The sequence below is a fragment of the Mizuhopecten yessoensis genome, unplaced genomic scaffold (genome assembly GCF_002113885.1).
Source record: "Mizuhopecten yessoensis strain PY_sf001 unplaced genomic scaffold, ASM211388v2 scaffold716261, whole genome shotgun sequence".
In the NCBI taxonomy this organism is placed as follows: Eukaryota; Metazoa; Mollusca; class Bivalvia; order Pectinida; family Pectinidae; genus Mizuhopecten; species Mizuhopecten yessoensis.
Genome location: NW_018480028.1, coordinates 423827 through 446440, shown reverse-complemented (window position 1 = coordinate 446440; position 22614 = coordinate 423827). Strand labels below are relative to the sequence as shown.

Genomic DNA, 22614 nt, shown 5'->3' with positions numbered 1-22614 from the left:
ACCTCTTAACTGGAAGAGTTCAAATGTGTCTTCAGGGGTGAATGAGCTAACAAGAATTAAGGTATCTGGTTCATTACCTCCAGAAACCAAATTAAGGTACATGCTAATGCTCACTGTTGCTTCTCCAATGAGAAAGAGCTCCAGTGTTCAGTATTTTTATTGCGCTAAGTTTCTGGCCAATTTGATACAGAAACCATTATAATAATACTTAGCAATACATTTGCTATTACTTCCCTTTTTTAACATCCCTGCTGCAGGATTCAGAGCCACAACATGTTGATAATAAAGCAGTTAGCTTATCTCCTCCTTATACAGCTCATATCTAGCTTTTCGTGCTAGCTAAAGTACCAACCAATTAATTAGATTAAATGACAATAAAAACTGTCTCGATTCTAACACTGATATTTTAATAGAAAGGATCCATAGAAATTTACAAAAATATTACATTCACTCCCATACATACAGTAGTCACGGTAACCTAGTGCTCCACTTTGCATAGACATTGGATTTGGGTTGAATGAGATCATGACATGAATGAGATCTAGTTGTCTACAGCAAGTGATCAGGCCAAATACTGAAACATTATCTTTTTTTTTTTTTTGTCAATTATTTTTTCAAAACAATTTGTTTTCGAATGAGGACACAGTACACTTCTATAAAATATTTTGTTTTGTTTTAACAACCTACATTCCCCTACACAAGGAACCTCCTGCACGATTTTGGAACAAGACTGGTATTCCAGATTATGACGTGAAGACTAATGAGGTTCCAGTGTAAACATCAGAGACAACCAAAACTAACCTTGTGTATTTTTGTTAAAAGTTTATTTTATATTTATTTACCATCCTTAGGAGTACAAAAGGCAGGTTTCACATAATTATTGTTGACAACAGAAGTACATATAAGTACCATCAATATGTGCAGGGCCATTCTTCATCAGTTTAACCAATCACAAAGATAGTCCTACTTATTAACCAATCAGAAGTCATTCTGAACTTGAACTGAAACTGAATCTTGAACACAAGTACCTGATAAACTACAATTTGCTCATGAAAGTTAAAAAAGCCCCTACAAGAATCTCTTTTGAACAAACTATAAACGATCCTGTGAGAAATGTTTCCAGGTCTTCAGCAAACATGTCTATAGTTGACTTAGTACAGACAAGTGCAATTATGTTAGTCTGCATGTCAATGAATAAAATAAAATTCCGAAAAATAACTTCCAGAACTTGAATATATATATATATAAAAAGTTCACTTCATTTAAATGTCAAAACTGTAAAATGCAATTTAATAAATTTCAAAATCTGTACTACCAAAAATCCCAGCATTGTTTTATTTTTTTAGAGAAGTAGGTTAAACTCCGACAGTAAAGCTGCAGTAGTCTGTCTGGAGAAGTTCGCTGTCTGTCTTTGCTGCCGTTTTTCCTAACACATGGTATGCTGAACTGACATGTACAAATGTGAAGTCCACCAAGAAAGGCTCCAAGCTTAATTCTAAATTAATGACAGATTTCTTCTTTTCTTATTTTTGTATAAATATGTCCCTGTTAAAGTGGAATTTACACACTGAAAAGTCTTATAACCAAGTATGAACATTGTTAAACCAATACAACGCTTGTGATAAACTTCCAAAATACACAGGACAATGATGAACGTCAATCATAAGACAATATTACATATATTTGTTATTAATAACTTGATCAAAGAGGACAACTTTGTTGGTCGAAGACCACACTACCTTACAAATTAAGATGTTTACAAATTGTACATAAACCACAAAATCCATTGATTAACGACACAGAAAACAAACCAATACCATGTCATGGCCTCGATCCATTTGTATTGATACCTACTGGGACACAAAATCTACCTGGACAAAATTTGCATTGATCACCGTTTCCTGACCAATAGAATAAATTAGTTCTTGAAATGTACAACATTAAGATCTAATGTGTAGCGGTAACATTTTTACAACATGTAAATCTGAACTTTGAAATTCATTGGATGGACTGGTTACAATGTTATTCTACAAACCAATGTAACACATGAAATTTGCATTAAATGAAAATGAAAATATATTTTTAAAACATCCAAAACATTATCAGATGAAATGCAAACCATTGGTAACATATATACATGTCATGTCACGGACAATAACTGAATCTGAATACTGTGCTGTGTCTGCTAAAGATAGGTCCTCAACCAACTTTCAAATGTACAAAATTTATATAGCAATTTATCTTGGAGAAAAAAAAAATCCGAAAATTATCCTACTAATTTGACTAATAAACTCGATATTTAGTGTAATTGTAATCTGGCCTGTACTTACTTCAACCCTGAGCAATGTCAACATTAGGCAAAATAATTTCACTTTGCAGAGCACAAATCTCTTTATTACATGCATTCAGACTGAGTCTTACAGTAATCGACGCCAACTCCGTACAAAATGACAGCTTTTTGTTTTTCAAGGGAGATAACTGAAGGCTTGGACAAACAGGGGATTTTACAGATTAAATATTGTGCCAGGTACGTGGGAACTACATCATTGGGTGATTGTCACAGTTCACGACTAGTCTTCATCTTCCTCAGATTCTGAAAAACAAACAAAGGTTAGGTCAATTCTGGGCAACCAACTGGACCTCACTGTAAATATGACATACAGCATCTCACATTCATAAATGGCCTGCTGGACTTCACAGTAGAGTTAAACTGTTGCCAATACAATTGTATAAGAGCAGAGAATAGTGTGCTTTCACCGGGGACGGACCCCGCCATCCCAGACTTCCTATTCTCTTACCCTGGACAGGTGTATCCGCACTTTTCCTTGTCTCACCCTAGGGTTGAGACAAGCTACACATGCTCTTTGCACGTATTCCACAATAAACCTGACACGGAAAAAGAATTACTTTTATGTGGTCACACACATACACAAGTTCGTCTGCCAATCTTGCCGTGTTTACATTTGACATCAAAGAAGATTGGATTGATTTTAAAATGTTTAAAATATGATGCGTGAACCGTCCGACATATACATATAATATTAATACGCTATTCGCGTGTTCCTGTTTGCAAATAAAATGCTTTGTCTTACACTTGGACAGGAACAACAGGGTAAGAGAAAAATAATCATTCACCCCCTCGGGGATGAGATAGGGGGATCTCAACCCTCGAGGGGAAGATTCTTAAGTTGCCAAACACTCCGCAAAGCCTCGTGTTTGGCAAATTAAGAATCGTTCCCCCTCGGGTTGAGATCCCCATATCTCACCCCCAAGGGGATGAAAGATTTTATTAGTCTCACCGGGGACGGAACCCGCCATCCCAGGCTTCCTAGTCGGACACTTTACCCCTGCTCTGAAGAGAATTTCCCTATAGTGTGAAGCTAGAAGGAGACCAAATCCTATGTACAATCAAAATCTGCCACACAAACTATATAGCGTATATCAGTTTTTAGGTTCGATGTTTGAGGAGAATAATATTCTTTTGGGATTACTCATTATATACTGTATGTCCTTTTTTATTATATGTATGCTGTTACAGAAGCTTATAATACAGAGGTATTTATCACCACAGTTATATGGAGGCCCCAGAAACATGAATTTTTATAGGAGGCCTGAAATTAAGGAAGCACTCAACCCCAAAGTCATATGGAGTCTTAGAGGGACACCATTCATTTACCGGAATTCTAACCCACACTTATGTCATTAAAACATCAATGATTTCATTAGCCTGCGACAGTATACATATTTGAGTTCCTACCTTCCTCTGCATTCTCCAGCCATTCAACAAACTTGGACATTTGTTCCAGGAAGACTGATTTTCCCTTGGTGGAGTGGGCCTCCTTGTACCACTTCAGGATCACATCCTCACTCAACACATCCACTGCAGATTAAAAACCAGAACACTTAAAATACAGGCATTATAATCCTATAACAATTAATTATAATGCAAGTTTCATACATAATATCAAATTAATAATCAATTCTTGCATTATATTAAATACTTGTTCATATCAAATACCTGTTTCATACAAAATACAATCAAACTTCCATGTTTAAAACTTTGCGGGACTATCCGGAAAAAAATTGAATCATCTAGATTTCGACTCAAGAATGTTGAACTTTGGATGTTTGAGATCCTGTATAAACCTCATAACACTGAATGTAATTGTTCAGTGACTGAACACAAGGCACGAAATGTAAATTGAAGTTGGATATAATGTATTTAGAAAAATATGTTAAACTGCATTGTAGTTTCCATGTTTAGGTGCTAAAATGACCCAAATATTTTAAATTTTCTCGAACAATTTATCATTTCACTTCAATACATTAGTTGGAAATTTTAATGTTTCCCAACGATCAGACCTTATTTAAAGTTAGAAACAGCCAAAAAATGGACTTTGCCATAAGTTTTGACACAACAACTTCAAATCTTCAACACGTCTGGCTTTATAAAAACAAATACTTGGGGTCTTTGAGCAAGTCCTCTCCAACAAACTTAAGTTTCTGCCCCTACATCAATAGTGTACTCGAGTGAAAACTTCACAAAATTTGAATTGTAGAAATCAAGCTGCACCTTATTAGCAGGGTAAGGCCTTGACTTACTTTTGTACAAGATGACAACAATCTTCTGGAACACCTTCATGAAGGCCATGTTGTCGTAGCAGTACTCCTGGATTTTCACCAACAGTGCCAACTCTGACTTGGGCGTCTTGGCAATGAAGGATAGAAGCTGTCCGTAGGATTTGAGGTGACGCAGGGCTTGTTCAGCCACCAGCTCTTCCTTCTTGTTCCATTCTACACATCCCATGATTGTGTTCCAGACCTGTCACCAATTACAACTTTATTATCAGGTTCAATTATTTCGAAACAAACTGTTTAAATGGGCTCCCTGATAACAATTACCTGTAACAGGATGTCATCATCGACAACTTAACAATCATTGGGTTCATGCCCAAATTAGTTTTGTTCTGGTGGAATGTTAAAATGGAAGAATCATCAATGATTTGACTGTGCTGGATTGATCAGTTTATTGGACAACAATATAGGTATCAAGCCTTTCTGATGCGATTCATACAATAATACATTTTCTTTGCGCAGAGACTAATATAGGGTTTCTCATCATTGCAGCATTTAATCAGTGTCATGATTTAACATGGTAAAAACTCTTCCTGATTGTCAATTCAAAGTTTGTGCTTGGAACATTATACAAGGCTTTGATCATGGTCAAGCCCCACTTGTACCTAACACCTGAAGTCTGGAGATTTCCTTCAACATTTCCAACTGATTAAGCATCACCTGAGATTTTCCTCAATTTCACTGATGGTTATAAGTGCATGGTACCGGGACATTTTTGGCCAGTTAATTTCCACACAATAATAACTTCGCCTTTCACAGTTAATTACTATGTATACGATGTTGTGTACAAATGTTTGCTGTTATGATAATTATTATGGAGGATGAAAAAGGTGAAAATTAATTTGCAGAAAAAATATCCCAGTTTACAGTGTTGCAGTAAAACATTAACACAAACATCCTGCCGAAGATGATGAGCACCCACACACTGAAAACTTTCCAAGGAGAACACTAGACATCAATACAGTATAAATTTCAAAAACAGAATTGTATGCCTTTATTAATCCTAAATATGTACTAGCATGACTCGACTACTGTAAGTCACTGAATTCCACAATTATGTCCATTTCGTTTTACAGTAAACATCACAGACCAGGCATGTACTTACTAGGATAACAGTTTCTTGTTCACCTAGGCCATTTTTCTGCATCTGTTCCAGTAGGTAAGCTTTCATCTACAAAAAAAACCCGTCATAGTTACTAAACATCCAGTAAACGCTGGAGATTTGTGCTAGATGATAGTCTACTAAGCCTGGGGACATTTGTATCTGTTCATTGCTCTTCTGACTGCTGTTTCCTGCCTTGGTTCCATTTGACGACTCATTTGTCCATATAACTGTTAAACCCCCAACAGTGTGATTACAGTAGAGCACGTTTACCTCCGATACTTCACCCTAATTACTCTTTATGGATCCCTGTCCCACTGCTCTGTGGGTTTTTATATATACAGTAACCTCCCCTTAATTTCTATTTGGATATAACTGTAGCACTGTAGACAGTTATGTTGACCAGGTAGCACAGTTGGTTAGAGCAATGGTACACAGATCTGAAGTCCAGGTATAAAACCCTGGTCCGGGGCAGCTTATCATTTTACATTCAGAACACTGTTGTTGATTTGATTCCATCTTTTTTATCAACTTTTCATCAAGTCATGCAAAGTATAGTTTTCTTTACAGAAAAGAAATGCTTGTGCTGCCTGTATGTGTTTTTGGCAGTGGTACGGGGATCCTTGTGCTGCCTGTATGTGTTTTTGGCAGTGGTATGGGGATCCTTGTGCTGCCTTTATGTGTTTTTGTGGCATGTATCTTGATACAACATTTGTGCGGGGGGGTCTTAATATGGGAGTACTCTGAGAAAACCCACTTGATCGGGCAGATGAGCCCCATACCTTTTCACGTCCAGTTGGGTAATCTAACCCTGATCGCCTTTGAAAGGCATGTGCGCTATCCACTGCGCCACCCGACCACCTGAAATTGAGCTTCAGTGCTGAATCCTAATACATCTATATGCAAGACCACACACTTGTGTTTTTCTAACGAATCAGAAAGCACAAGTTTATTGCGCGGACGAATATATATTCAAGAGTGCGCTCCCCGAGCACAAGTGAATATATATGTTCACGCAATAAATGAGTGCTTTCTGATTCATTAGAAAAACACAAGTGTGTGGTCTTGCTTTTATCACATACCTTTCATATTTGGTAGAGATCGATACCAAGATTTTATAAACTTTGATATTTTTTTGCAAATACCGAGAACTTTTCAATTCACCATGACAAGGGGGTTCCCATAAAAAGTAGTTCCGGCTAGTAGGTAAATACAACATTCCGTATTGCACATGTGCAATACAGAACGTTGTATTTCCTGGTCTGAAAATTGCTTGTATTACTATAACAGGTTCAACAGGTATGTGATAAATTAACATACCTCATTAGGAGATGCTGAATCCTAATACATCTATTAACATACCTCATTAGGAGATTCTGAATCCTAAAACATCTATTAACACACCTCATTAGGAGATTCTGAATCCTAATACATCTATTAACACACCTCATTAGGAGATTCTGAATCCTAAAACATCTATTAACACACCTCATTAGGAGATTCTGAATCCTAATACATCTATTAACACACCTCATTAGGAGATTCTGAATCCTAAAACATCTATTAACACACCTCATTAGGAGATTCTGAATCCTAATACATCTATTAACACACCTCATTAGGAGATTCTGAATCCTAAAACATCTATTAACACACCTCATTAGGAGATTCTGAATCCTAATACATCTATTAACACACCTCATTAGGAGATTCTGAATCCTAAAACATCTATTAACACACCACATTAGGAGATGCTGAATCCTAATACATCTATTAACACACCTCATTAGGAGATGCTGAATCCTATTACATCTATTAACATACCTCATTAGGAGATGCTAAATCCTTAAACATCTATTAACACACCTCCTTAGGAGATGCTGAATCCTAATACATCTATTAGCCTACCTCATTAGGAGATGCTGAATCCTAATACATCTATTAACATACCTCATTAGGAGATTCTGAACCCTAATACATCTATTAACATACCCCATTAGGAGATGCTGAATCCTATTACATCTATTAACATACCTCATTAGGAGATGCTAAATCCTAATACATCTATTAACATACCTCATTAGGAGATGCTGAATCCTAAAACATCTATTAACCTACCTCATTAGAAGATGCTGAATCCTAATACATCTATTAACATACCTCATTGGGAGATGCTGAATCCTAATACATCTATTAACATACCTCATTAGGAGATGCTAAATCCTAAAACATCTATTAACACACCTCATTAGGAGATGCTGAATCCCAATAAGATGCTGAATCCTAATACATCTATTAACATACCTAATTAGGAGATGCTGAATCCTAATACATCTATTAACACGCCTCATTAGGAGATACTGAATCCTAATACATCTATTAACACTCCTCATTAGGAGATACTGAATCCCAATACATCTATTACCCTACCTCATTAGGAGATGCTGAATCCTAGTACATCTATTAACACACCTCATTAGGAGATGCTGCATCCTAATACATCTATTAACATACCTCATTGGGAGATGCTTAATCCTAATACATCTATTAACACACCTCATTAGGAGATACTGAATCCTAATACATCTATTTACACACCTCATTAGGAGATGGTGAATCCTATTACATTTATTAACACACCTCATTAGGAGATGGTGAATCCTATTACATTTATTAACATACCTCATTAGGAGATTCTTCAGACTTCACCATCTCTCCGAGTTCTTTCTGCAAAAGTTTCCTGTTTTCCTGATTTTTCTGAGCTCTCTGTAATGATGGATTCATTTATAAGAGTAAATATTTGTTCTTTTCCTGACAAAACAAACAAGAGGCCCAAGAGGGCCTGTATCGCTCACCTGAATATTTAAGCAGTCATAGCAAAATATTCTCATTAAATATTATATTGCACTAAAAATATTTCCCTCACAAACTTTGTTGGCTCCATCTGTTGAAACTACCAGCAAAATATTATTACAAGATTCTATGCTTTTTGATTCTTCAGAAGTTGCTTGACATATTTTTCCCTGTGACCTTGTAAGTAGGTCAATGTCATTTTCCTTCTCAAATTGGTTAGCCCTATTCCAAAAGCTACCAGCCAAATCTTATGAATCCATTCCTTTTGGTTCTTCTATACCTTTCATTTGTTTAAAAGAAGTCGTTTGAAGTATCTGACACATTTGACCCCTGTGACCTTGAAAGGAGGTCAAGGTCATTTGCTTCCTTAAACTTTGTCGGGCTCTATCCCAGGAAGCCATCAATCAAATATAAAGATTCTATACCTCTCAGTTCTTCAGAAGAATTAATTTGAAGCTTTTGACCCCTGTGACCTTGAAAGTAGAACAAGGTAATTTTCATTCTCAAACTTTGTTGGGCTCCATCCCAGGAACCAATCAGCCAAATATGAAGATTCTATACCTTTTAGTTCTTCAGAAGAAGTCGTTTGGAGTTTTTGACATATTTGACCCCTGTGACCTTGAAAGTAGGTCAAACTAATTTTCTTCCTCAAACTTTGTTGGGCTCTATCCCAGGAAGCCACCAGCCAAATATAAAGATTCTATACCTTTCAGTTCTTCAGCAGAAGATGTTTGAAGTGTTTGACACATTTGACCCCTGTGACCTTGAAAGTAGGTCAAAGTCATTTTCATTCTCAAACTTTGTTAAGCTCCATCCCAGGAAGCCATCAGCCAAATATGAAGATTCTATACCTTTTAGTTCTTCAGAAGAAATATTGAAGTTTTTGACATATTTGACCCCTGTAACCTTTAAAGTAGGTCAAGGTCATTTTCGTTCTCAAACTTTGTAGGGCTCCTACCAACAAAACTTTCAGCCAAATATCATAACTCTAGTCCTATCCGTTCTTCAGAAGAAGTTGTTTAAAGGAAAAGTTGACGGAGGAGGACGGGGGGACGGACGGACGGACGGACGACGGACGCCGCACCACGACATAAACTCACTTGCCCTTCGGGCAGGTGAGCTAAAAATGTATAAGACGAAAGACACTCATAAGAGTATATATATTTGTTGTTCATCAGAAAAAATTATCATTGTATACAATAAAACACACTTATGACAGAATATTTGAAAGTTTAAGATATTTTCCAGTGATAAATTTATCAGCGTAATGAACCGAGTAAAGAATTTTTAAAAGAATTCTTCAAAATGCATTGTAGAAGCTAAATTAAATTGGATAGATAGAATGTGTACTCCTTAAAAAAACGACTTGATAACTTAAACATGAAGATTTACCAATGAAATGGTATTGAAATAGCTAAGTGTTTTAAATGGATGCCAAGACTGTGTTCAATACTTATAACAACATCCAGCACTCTCAAATCTTACCAGAATGTCCGCCATCAGAGGCAAGTTCTCTTTCTCAAAGTGTGCCACAAATGCATCGTAGCTTCTCTTGTTCATTGGGTACAGCTCCTGTTAACACAAGTAATATGTTAGTGATAGCATACTGTTCATTGGGTACAGCTAAGACAAGTAATATGTTAGTGATAACATGCTGTTCATGTGGTACAGCTAACACAAGTAATATGTTAGTGATAGCATACTCCACAAATGCATCGTAGCTTCTCTTGTTCATTGGGTACAGCTCCTGTTAAGACAAGTAATATGTTAGTGATAGCATACTGTTTATTGGGTACAGATAACACAAGTAATATGGTAGTGATAGCATACTGTTCATTGGGTACAGCTCCTGTTAACACAAGGAATATGTTAGTGATAGCATACTGTTCATTGGGAACAGCTAACACAAGTAATATGTTAGTGATAACATGCTGTTCATGGGGTACAGCTAACACAGGTAATATGTTAGTGATAGCATACTGTTCATGGAGTACAGCTAACACAAGTAATATGTTAGTTATAGCATACTGTTTATTGGGTACAGCTAACAAAAGTAATATGTTAGTGATAGCATACTGTTCATTGGGAACAGCTAACACAAGTAATATGTTAGTGATAACATGCTGTTCATGGGGTACAGCTAAGACAAGTAATATGTTAGTGATAACATGCTGTTCATGGGGTACAGCTAAGACAAGTAATATGTTAGTGATAACATGCTGTTCATGGGGTACAGCTAACACAGGTAATATGTTAGTGATAGCATACTGTTCATGGAGTACAGCTAACACAAGTAATATGTTAGCGATAACATACTGTTCATGGGGTCTGTATGCTGCAAATGCATCGTAGCTTCTCTTGTTCATTGGGTACAGCTCCTGTTAAGACAAGTAATATGTTAGTGATAGCATACTGTTCATCGGGTACAGCTCCTGTTAACACAAGTAATATGTTAGTGATAGCATACTGTTCATCGGGTACAGCTCCTGTTAACACAAGTAATATGTTAGCGATAGCATACTGTTCATGGAGTACAGCTAACACAAGTAATATGTTAGTTATAGCATACTGTTTATTGGGTACAGCTAACAAAAGTAATATGTTAGTGATAGCATACTGTTCATTGTGTACAGCTAACCCAAGTAATATGTTAGTGATAACATACTGTTCATTGGGTACAGTTAACACAAGTAATATGTTAGTGATAGCATACTTTTCATTGGGTACAGCTCCTGTTAACACAAGTAATATGTAAGTGATAGCATACTGTTCATTGGGTACAGCTAAGACAAGTAATATGTTAGTGGTAGCATACTGTTCATGGAGTACAGCTAACACAAGTAATATGTTAGTTATAGCATACTGTTTATTGGGTACAGCTAACAAAAGTAATATGTTAGTGATAGCATACTGTTCATTGGGTACAGCTAAGACAAGTAATATGTTAGTGGTAGCATACTGTTCATGGAGTACAGCTAACACAAGTAATATGTTAGTGATAGCATACTGTTCATTGGGAACAGCTAACACAAGTAATATGTTAGTGATAACATGCTGTTCATGTGGTACAGCTAACACAAGTAATATGTTAGTGATAGCATACTGTTCATGGAGTACAGCTAACACAAGTAATATGTTAGTGATAACATACTGTTCATGGGGTCTGTATGCTGTCTGTTTACTGATTTACTCTAATTTCATTTTGAGTAAGTACCTCTCCAACAGTATTTCAATAATGATTTTCTCCTAGATACAGTGTTATTTCGCTTAAACTTTACATTCCCACAGAATCTACAGGATAGTCTCTGAAATGATACTCACCAGCAACCTTAGGTCCATCTGTGATTTTTTCAGAGCGGTAAAGACCGCATTGATGTCTTTTTCCTCAAGCCATGTTCTGAACATCAAGGTGGAGAATTCCAATGATATTCCTGTTTAGGAAATAAGCAAACGTTTGTAAAATCAATTCTTTGACAAATAACTTGTCAGTATTTTGATATAAATTTACCTAAAAGGATATTTTCTAAAACACAAACATTGCACTTACACTATTTCCTAACAATGCATATGCAAGTCCAATCTGTAAAGTTCCTATATAAAGCCCACAACAAACGCTTGAAACTATATCAACTCCTTTTCAATAATCAAAGTGCCGAGGGCACTCAGGGATGCTGTGTATGAAGGATTCAAATAATGGAATAAAGAAGGTGGAATATCAGTACAGAATGACAGTAAACAATAAAGAACATGTTGTTGAGTAAGGGTCATAATAGCCCATCACTTAATCATAATTTTCAATAAAAAATATATATAACAAGCAGAGTATTGCTAAAACAATTGAAACTTGTCTGATATTATGGTCCTGAATTAGTGTTTCAACTCGATAGAAATCCTTCAAGGAATGAAGCTGCTACAGCTCAGACAATGATCTTTTTAAAAATAGTAAGTGACCTTGACCAGACAACCCTGCAAACCAAAATTGTCCTGTAAGATTATGGGCAAGTTTACGATTAAAAAAAAAAAAAGGTTATATAGATGATATAAATAAATAATTATATTATTATTACTATTTGTTATTATCATGATTAATTATACAAAAAATTAAAACGAGATTGTATTATTTCCAGTTCGTGTAATCAAGGACTTATACAAGTCCCTTGTGTATCTCTCCTTCTCCCGATATTGTAACGAAGGTTATAAAGACCTATATAATTATTCAGTTTCTGGTTAATGTGAATAATATGTATATACGGTTTTAATTTTTGATGTTCAATATGCTATATTCAAGAAGCACTTATATTATACTAATCGGGCCATTATCTAGAGACTGTATTGGGAAGCTATCTACAAACTCATTAGGCACAGCTGCTGTCGCATCGGGAAGCTATCTATGAACTCGTTAGGCACAGCTGCTGACGGCTACTTTAGTATGAGTCAACATTCTCTTTCACTTGGAGACTTTCCATTGAGACAAAGAAGACACGAAGCCTACTTTATCAAGGACAGTTATCAAACAGTCGTTCAACAAAGCGCGAGCATGAAACTACGCAATGATTGCCAAGGGGAGAAAACTCTTACACACTAAAGTAGAGTATTGTAATATGAGGCATAGTAATTTGAATCCAATATAGATCGGAACTTTCACCGATTAAAAACGCCACTGTTAAAGATCTTTATATATTTTCTTTGATTTTTGTGTCTTATACAGATATATTTTACCATATTATAGCATTGATCATATCATGAAATAATGAGCACATTATCTAAAGATCTTTTGCCGAAGGAGATTAAGTGTTGTTTGGTGTTTTTGTGAAGAAATAATTCGGTCCAAAAAGCGTAGTAATCTGAGATTGAAATAGATCATGATGTTCACTGAAAAAAAATCGCCTTTTACAAAAAATTTAACATTTTTTCTTTGATTTATTGATCGTTTTCATATGTATTTCATTATTTTATAGCATTAATCATACCATGAAATAATCAACACAGCATTTACAGATCTTCCACGAAAGAAGAAAGTCTGTTGTTTGGTTTTGATTTGCCCAGGTCTGGCGAGGACCGCTATGAATGCTGTTAACAGCATCCAAAAAATAATAGATCGCTAAAACATGATGCATCCAGCATCGGCATGGAGCACAACATAGGGATGTATCCTGTTCAAATGTTGTTTACATTGGAGGAGTGTCATCAGTACACGTACACCATATAATAGTTTCCTGTCAGGTTCATGGGATAGACCTGCTGTTTACCATTGTATCATCGTATAACCGTCAGCGACAACAACATCAGTGATACAATCTATCATGACATCAAGTGTTCAAAGGACATAACACATAAACGCAATCTCTAGGTTGAAGTAGCATCACATTAAATCTTACCTTCTTTAACCAAATTTTCTTCAAACAGTCCCTGTAAGCATTTCGGTGTACAGAATCCATTTGCCAAGATGATGCCAGTGATCTTAGCCAGTTTTGTCTTGTCTTCATTTTTGAATCCTCTTGTGAACATCAAAATCTGCCGAGGGAAATTAAAATTTGATGCAGTATTTAAACGTAACGGTAGACCCATGGAAAATCACTGTAGATCTAACGGAATAACTGACTCCATAGACCAAGTTGTCTAGGAGGAGATTACCTATGACGTGTGATGTTCAATAAATATAGAAGTGAGCAAAAAAGGGTTCTGCTTACTATTTCCCTTCATTGTTACACATAACTTTTACGTAAATATATATTATAAAAGTGAAAAATTCTTGGTCAGGGTAGGATAATCAAAATTTTGTAAACCTATTGTTTATGGTGTGTAAATCCTTATTTCTTGGACTGTTTATGGTGTGTAAATCCTTATTTCTTGGACTGTTTATGGTGTGTAAATCCTTATTTCTTGGACTGTTTATGGTGTGTAAATCCTTATTTCTTGGACTGTTTATGGTGTGTAAATCCTTATTTCTTGGACTGTTTATGGTGTGTAAATCCTTATTTCTTGGACTGTTTATGGTGTGTAAATCCTTATTTCTTGGACTGTTTATGGTGCATTTAATTATACAGACATCGTATCCTGGTGGTGTAAAAATGGGGATATTATCGCAGGATTCAGTTGTATTATAAACAGTTTTAGGACTGAACCTTCAATAGTTACACCTCAATTTAAAACATGTTCAACTCATTCACCCCTGAAATTTCATAATGAACTATTCCAACCTATGAATTGGAAGAGTTCAAATGTGCTTTCAGGGTTGAACGAGTTAATACAATTTGCAATATTTGCAGCAATCCTGTGAGAAAGCATGCTTTTTGTTATTACAATCTTTAAGAAAACATGTGATTGGAATTTCTCATGGCATGAAAACTCTCAAAATTTCTTAATGTGTTGAAACATTAGTGATTGTAGTACATATATTGATTTAAGTCTGTAACAATCTACCTGTTTTACTCTATAATACTACCTGGCAGACATCTGGCATTACGTGGATTAATTTTACAAAATAACAATAATTCCCTCCTACACCTTACTTGAACGAAACACTTTATTGGTGAGGATTGGAAAATGGCTTAATCCTGTACCAAAAATGTGTTCAAAGTTGAAAATAAAAATCTGACTCTAAACTGATTTTGATCGAGATAGAAATCTATACAAACAGATCTGAGACACTGGGGACAGTGAGCATATGCGCGCTTCAGTTGAAATAAATTTAAGTTCTTTCACAAACATTAGTTTTAAATTTAGGTATTTTTTCATATGCTGGGCCCTAACTACTGTTATAAACCAGGATTATGTTCCCTAAAATTCAGCAGCAAATAAAACCTCAACCCCAGGGTGAACTGTACCTACCTTCTTGAGAGTCTCCTCAAAGGATCTCTCCAGGTACTTGTACCTTCGGAGTAACTTGCTGAAAACCTACAACAAAGAAAAGTGAATTGTCATACACATGTTGACACAGTAAAATCTCCATAAAAATTGTCTACGAGTATGATAAATATCGCGATAAATATCGCAAGAACTAGTGGCACACCTGTATTGCTCCCCTGGTAAAATTGAATTATCTCAATAATTATTCTACGTGTACCAGAAATTTGAAGCTGACTTCAATCCTGATAAGTTAAATCTTATTTTTAGTCTAGGACATGGGAAACGAATGGTCCATAAAATAAAGTAGAAGTGTTTCACTGTCAAGCTTTAGATCTGAATAAGAATTAATTATTTAAGCAACAAACTTATCAGCCAACCACACTCAGTAATTGTGAAGGTATTGATATATTCAACATTGACCTACACATAATGGTACATACAGTCCTGCCTATTATGCACTTAGCTGTATGTTAATCTGGATGTTTGTTGTTTCCAATTCGAAGAACAAGAGGCAAAGAGGGCCTGTATCGCTCACCTGGATATCAAAAGTAATCATGGCAAAATATTCTCCAAATAAGATCCAAGGGATTGGGCCAGACCCCAAGGCCAATCCTTGTATCATATCTGAATTAAGCCTCAGCATGTCCAGCAATTTTATGTATGGTTATGGGGTGGGGATCTCAACTGTTTCCAAGATGTGATTCAGAAACTAGGTTCCTAGGGTTGTGGCCAGACCCCAGGATCAATTATAATATCATGACTGCATTCGTCTCTTTCTGCCCAACAATTGTATATGTAGTTTTGGGATAGGGATCTTAACCGTTTCAAAGTTATGACCCAGGGGTTAAGTCTCCAAGGGTGGGGCAGAACCTGGGGTTAATTCTTATATCATGACTGCATTCGTCTCTTTATGCCCAGCATTTGTATATATACAGTTTTGGGTAGGGGATCTCAACCGTTTCAAAGTTATGACCCAGGGACTATGTCTCTAAGGGTGGGGCCAGACCCATGAGTAATCCTGGAAGCATATGTGCATTCTACTCTTCATACTCAGCAATATCATATATGGTAATACTGGGCGGGGATGTCAACCATTTCCAAGCAATAAACTATTTTTTGCCCCACCCTTTAGCCAAGGGGGACTTGTACAATTTGAATCCCTGCCTGCCATGAATGTTTCCAACCAAATATGACTGACATCCAGTGCATAGTTCTACAGAAAAAGTAATTTATAGCAATATAGCCAAATTGCCCCCTTTTGGCCACGCCCCTAAGCCCCCTGGAGGTCAGCCCCACCATATGTAGATTTTTGAATCTCCACTACCTAGGGATGCATCCAGTCAAATATGGTTGATATCAATCTCTTAGTTCCAGAGAAGAGGAGTTGCTTAAAGCAATCTAGGCAAATGACCCATGATTTTGATTCCCACCACCTAGGGATGCTTCCAGTCAAATTTAGTTAATTCCAATCAGTGGTTAAGAAGAAGTCGTTTGAAGAAATTGTTGACGTACAGACGACACGGTATGGCATAAGAATGCTGAAATGAATAGTCAGGGGTATTGCCTGAACTTTGCCATTGTTATCAATAGTAATATATATTTAAATACATACATTGATAATGTAATGTTTGAAAAGGAAAAAGAAGTTTTGTAAACAAGGATGTCATATGAACATGATTTTCCTTATGTTTCACGATCCCTGTCCCACTACAATGCTTTTTCCTATAAACATTAACTTCCCCTTAACTTGCTTTTGGATAAAACTGCAGCACAATTGGGCTAGGCTACTTCCATTGACCAGGTAGCTCAACCGGTTAGAGATAGTAATATCAAAGTCCAGGGTTTGAATATTGACTGTTTTACATTCGAAGCACAGCTGTCGATTATACTGTATTGATTTCTTCCTTATTATCTCTCATGAAAGTCCTGCAAGATATGGTTATCTTTTCAGAAATCGTTTATCAAAGCTTTGGTCATGCCAGATAAAAATATCTTCCAACACAAAGTTTCAGTTAAGTATGGGAATCCTCAAAGTAAAACAATACTCGATGACATGCTTACTTCATAGAAGGCCTTGAGTGATTTGGTATCTTCGTCGCAACAGAAAACACAAACATTAGTTCGTGTAGCCTTGGTTGAATCCGGGTCTTTGTCTTCAATAATGGTTCCACCAGGTGCTGTGTAACACAAGGAGATTAGTGACCTGACATACACCTTAACGTTAGCTAAAACTTGGTATACTTAACCATTTTTCATTTCATAAAAGATTTATGAAACTTGTGTAGGTTTCTTTTTAGCAATGAAACATGCAATGTAAATTCATTTAAGCAAGAATTATATAAATCTCACATCAAATGGAAACAACTTTAAAGATCACGAATCTTAACACTTTCTGAGAATATTTTACTAATATTTCCTCTGACCAATCAAGTTTTAAGTGACTCCATCTTTTTACTCTTAACTTTATTCCTTGTTAAAATGTGACATTATTATCAAGTAAATGTCACAATTCTATTTAGTTCTATCTAAGTCATACTAAATCCAGTTGTTGCGACAAACACTTTTTCACCAGTGATTTCTGAGAAGTAGATTTTTTGTCAGACTCATTTTTTCTGACTTGATGCCCCCCCGCCCCCCCTCCGTCTCACCGACATAACAAATTGACTTAGTCTATCAGTCTAACACAAATTTAAACACTGCTGAAAGGTCAATTTCTAAAACTTGTTGAATTTCTTGTATATTAGTCAATTTTAATAGTAATTCACCTAAGAGTCCTCCAGCAAACAAGATGTCAAAAAGCTCCTCAGCATACCGCCTGTAGTTAAGTTTAGCTCCAGTGACGTCCAAATATTTTGAAACCTTGAAAATAATATAAAATCAATATTAATTGTAATGACCAATAATTCCTATATAATATTTCCACACCTCCAAGTGTCTGTCCTACTATTAAACAGGTGTGTTCAATTTCCCTTGTCTGACTCCCAGTGCAAGTACATTGTCCGGGCTCCTCAACATTTTCAGTATTTACTTTTAAAAGTTAAGACCTGGTCGGCTAGTATTATTGACAAAAGCTGTCTCTACACTTACATGAAATAGAACACCTTAACACTCAATTTCAAGCAAATTTTGAGAAAACTTCAAACTCTGAAATGCTTTCTCAAAAGCACAATTTTAGTTTCATAGGCATTTAATATAGAACTGTACTACATCATCAAATAGTAGTTCTTATCTACTTATTCAAATCAATTTATTCTTAACTTTGGTAACATCAACATATTATATCTAATGAATCTAGAAACCATAAAATTAAACTTTATTCCTTTTATAGCAACCAAGAAAAAAACTTAATATTACCCATTTTGGAGATACCATTTCTTATCAAATAAATTCAAGGAATTTCCTTTTGTAATGAATTCAAGAAACTTTTATAAATGTGGGTTTAAAAAAAAATGCCCATGTTTTTCATCTCATAATATATTGATGACCAATTTGTTATTATTTTGCATATATACTTGACAAATGACATCAACAAAGATATTCGGTATATACGTACCTGCTCTAGATCTGCACCTGTTTCGTTGAGACCAAGAACAATAGCATCCCTAAACGATGTAGGATCGTATTTTTCTTTTTCATCTGTAAATGTAAGATGACGCTTTCAAATTTCTGCTATATTTATATAATTACAACAAAGAATTTCATCATGATTGTACAAAACACAAATTGAAAAAGTCAGTGTTTTTGTTACCTAGATTTTACAACAGCCTGTTTCTTTATGAATGGGGAAAATATAGGATTTTTTGTATTTTAATTGGGAATATATTCCTCAGTTTATGGTCATTTTGGGAAAATAAGATACTTTTAAGCGAGGTGAAACAGCCTGTATTTGGCAGTAAAACACAGCAATAAAAAATCACATGTCAACTTACTTCCAAATTTTCAAAACAGACCATTTTTATCATTTTTACTCTTACCCCTTTTCCGAGTTTTCAGACGTTGGCCTGACAGCGAGGGTTTTTCTGCCTTCTGACTCATAAAAACTCTGAAATAAGAAAGATTTTGATTTATACATCAGTGCATAAATTTCCTGTTTATAACAACATGAAACTGATTCAGTTATAATTTTAATTCAAAGACTTTGGTTGACCGGCTAATTATTACTAATTGCTGTTCAAGCTGAAAGTAAACCAAAGTATACCTGGCTTTCCCCCCTCCCACCCATATAAACCCTGGCTTTCCCCCCTCCCACCCATGTTAACCCTGGCGTTCCCCCCTACCACCTATGTTAACCCTGGCTTTCCCCCCTCCCACCTATGTTAACCCTGGCTTTCCCCCCTACCCCCCATGTAAACCCTGGCTTTCCCCCCTCCAACCCATGTAAACCCTGGCTTTCCCCCCTACCCCCCATGTAAACCCTGGCTTTCCCCCCTCCCCCCCCTGTTAACCCTGGCTTTCCCCCCTCCCACCTATGTTAACCCTGGCTTTCCCCCCTACCTCCCATGTAAACCCTGGCTTTCCCGCCTACCACCCATGTAAACCCTGGCTTTCCCCCCTACAACCCATGTAAACCCTGGCTTTTCCCCTACCACCAATGTAAACCCTGGCTTTCCCCCTACAGACGCTACCACCCATGTAAACCCTGGCTTTCCCCCCTAACACACATGTAAACCCTGGCTTTCCCCCCTACCACCCATGTAAACCCTGGCTTTCCCCCCCCTACCACCCATGTAAACCCTGGCTTCCTCCCCTACCACCCATGTAAACCTTGGCTTTTTTTCTCCTAGACGCTAGTGCTACCACCCATGTAAACCCTGGCTTTTTTCCCCCTAGACGCTAGCGCTACCACCCATGTAAACCCGGACTTTTTTTCCCCTAGACGCTAGCGCTTCCACCCATGTAAACCCTGGCTTTTCCCCTAGATGCCAGCGATACCACCCATGTAAACACTGGCTTTTCCCCTAGACGCTAGCGCTACCACCAATGTTAACCCTGGCTTTTCCCCTAGATGCTAGCTCTACCACCCATGTAAACCCTGGCTTTTCCCCTAGACGCTAGCACTACCACCCATGTAAACCCTGGCTTTTCCTCTAGCACTAGTGCTACCACCCATGTAAACCCCGACTTTTCCCCTACAGACGCTAGGGCTACCACCCATGTAAACCCTGGCTTTTCCCCTACAGACGCTAGCGCTACCACCCATGTAAACCTTGGCTTTCCTCCTACAGACGCTACCACTCATGTAAACCCTGGTTTTTACCCTAGACGCTACCACCCATGTAAACCCTGGCTTTCCCCCCTACCACTCTGTAAACCCTGGCTTTTCCCCTACAGACGCTACCACCCATGAATTCTTTCTTGTTACAATTGTTCTTGGATATATTTTGCTTCTCGTGTGTTCAGTTGAATTCATTGCTATGGAAGTGCAATTTCATTTTTTCGAAAACTATTTCCTATATTCGGGATAGGCTATAATTTGATCCTTTCATCACTCTGTTCATATTTGCAGAGCAATTCTTATTTTGGTTCTAATCTTGCAAACATGAAGATGATATTATTGTAGTAGGACGAGGAATAGGGATAAAGAAAGTGCTGTCGCTAGGGCTCAAACCCGGACCCTTGGCTTTTTTGTTTGTTTGTTTGATTTTGTTTAACGTCCTATTAACAGCTAAGGTCATTTAAGGACGGCCTCCCCTGTGTGCAAGATGCATGCGTGTAGTGTATGTGTGTGCATTTTGGGAGGCTGCGATATGTTCGTGTTTGTCTTCTTGTAAAAGCGCAGAACTGATGCCGACTTTATAGTGCTACCTCACTGAAACATACTGCCGAAGACACCCAACAGGACGCCCCACCCGGTCACATTATACTGACAATGGGCGAACCAGTCGTCCCACTCCTAATTTGCTGAGCGTTAAGCAGGAGTAGACCCTTGGCTCTCCAGCCCGTTGCTGTACCGCTGAGCTAAAGGGAAATTCCCTACAGCTGAAGCTTGTAAGGCAACCTAATTAATCCACATCTTTTACATTATAATGGTTGATAATTGATTTTTTTTTCTTGGACAACGTGGAAAAGGGTATGTGTTCATATCCAGAGAGAAAAAGAATATCCAAAAGTATGTCCATTTTTTTAATTTGTGACTGTACTATAAATAATCACAACATGACTCATAAATCATCATTGTGGTGAAATGCCCCCTGGCAAAAAAAATTCCAATAGAACAATACGAGCTACAAATCAAGAAAACAAGACTAAATAAATAAACAAAATATAATAAGTTTAAATAATGGATAAAACAGCAAGCATGTTTTCAAAACGATATGCAGTTTTTTTCAGAGGATCTCTGCGAAAAAATTGAGACGCAAGGTACTTCGTTCGTTGGTGACCAGCTTAGCTTTCAACACGTGATATTCAAAACCATACCGACTACGTAAGGATCAAAACTTGAAATCGAATAAAAAACAATGAGTGTACTTAAAGTGATAGTAAACACATGATTAAAACATCAAAGAGGTCTTTACCAGTAAATAAAGGCCGGGTTTTCCGCAGTTACCTTGGAACTTCCTTCTACTATGTCGTCGAGAAAGAAAAGAATTGAATTCTATTTTTAGATACCACATTCGCGTGAAATCTCGTCATGTGCACGTAAACGGGATTTCAAAAAACTACCTAAAAAATGTTTGTAAACTACATTGCTGGCTAATAAAAGATAAGCGCTTTAAATACAGAGAATTCTTTTAAACATTCGGAACATTTCTGAACTTTACCGGGCACGAACATTGTTAAAAATGTCAGCCTCCTTGGTCAACCTTGTGCGACACACTGTCAATTTTCAAGTAAGTACATTTGTTATGTTGTATGATATTTTTGAGTCCAAATGATATACAGTTCATTGTCTTGTATCCCTCCACTTTTCTTGACGATCGTTATTTACCTGAACACAGGAGTTCGTTACAAATGTTTGAAATACACAAATGCTAAACTGAATATGGATCACAACACACATCAACATATAGCATATGTATATTTCAGACATTTGTAGGTCCTAACGAACCCCTGTTCCTGAAACGAGCATAAAAAGAAGGAACTTGGTAACTCCTAATATGAAATAGGTGAGACCTTGTCAGCGGGCACACATGCAAATACAATTCAATAAACCATATATTTTTTTTGGGGGGGGG

General features: G+C 36.8%; 2 protein-coding genes across 3 annotated transcripts in view; one reads left to right on the top strand and one right to left on the bottom strand.

Moving 5' to 3' along the window:
• Positions 1-386: 386 nt before the first annotated feature.
• On the bottom strand, positions 387-22074 carry LOC110442417 (basic leucine zipper and W2 domain-containing protein 1-like). 2 transcript variants are annotated; one of them, XM_021486013.1, is made up of 14 exons: positions 21987-22074; positions 19414-19481; positions 18993-19075; positions 18205-18298; positions 17501-17616; positions 15422-15487; positions 13969-14104; positions 11912-12021; positions 10076-10162; positions 8420-8503; positions 5741-5806; positions 4603-4822; positions 3758-3880; positions 387-2593 (listed from the first exon to the last, which is right to left on the bottom strand). In XM_021486013.1, the coding sequence occupies exons 2-14, from the start codon at positions 19472-19474 to the stop codon at positions 2571-2573; spliced, it is 1269 nt and encodes a 422-aa protein (XP_021341688.1). In that variant the 5' UTR covers positions 19475-19481; positions 21987-22074; the 3' UTR covers positions 387-2570. The 2 variants fall into 2 exon arrangements, with proteins under 2 accessions (XP_021341688.1, XP_021341687.1); XM_021486012.1 differs by having other exon boundaries at positions 21955-22063.
• Positions 22075-22161: 87 nt separating this feature from the next.
• The window catches only part of LOC110442418 (39S ribosomal protein L45, mitochondrial-like), an 18089-nt gene continuing 17636 nt past the window's right edge, over positions 22162-22614 (top strand). The window contains exon 1 of the mRNA XM_021486014.1: positions 22162-22269. Coding sequence (XP_021341689.1) covers positions 22222-22269 — 48 coding nt within the window. The 5' untranslated portion in view covers positions 22162-22221. The remainder of the gene's footprint in view (positions 22270-22614) is intronic.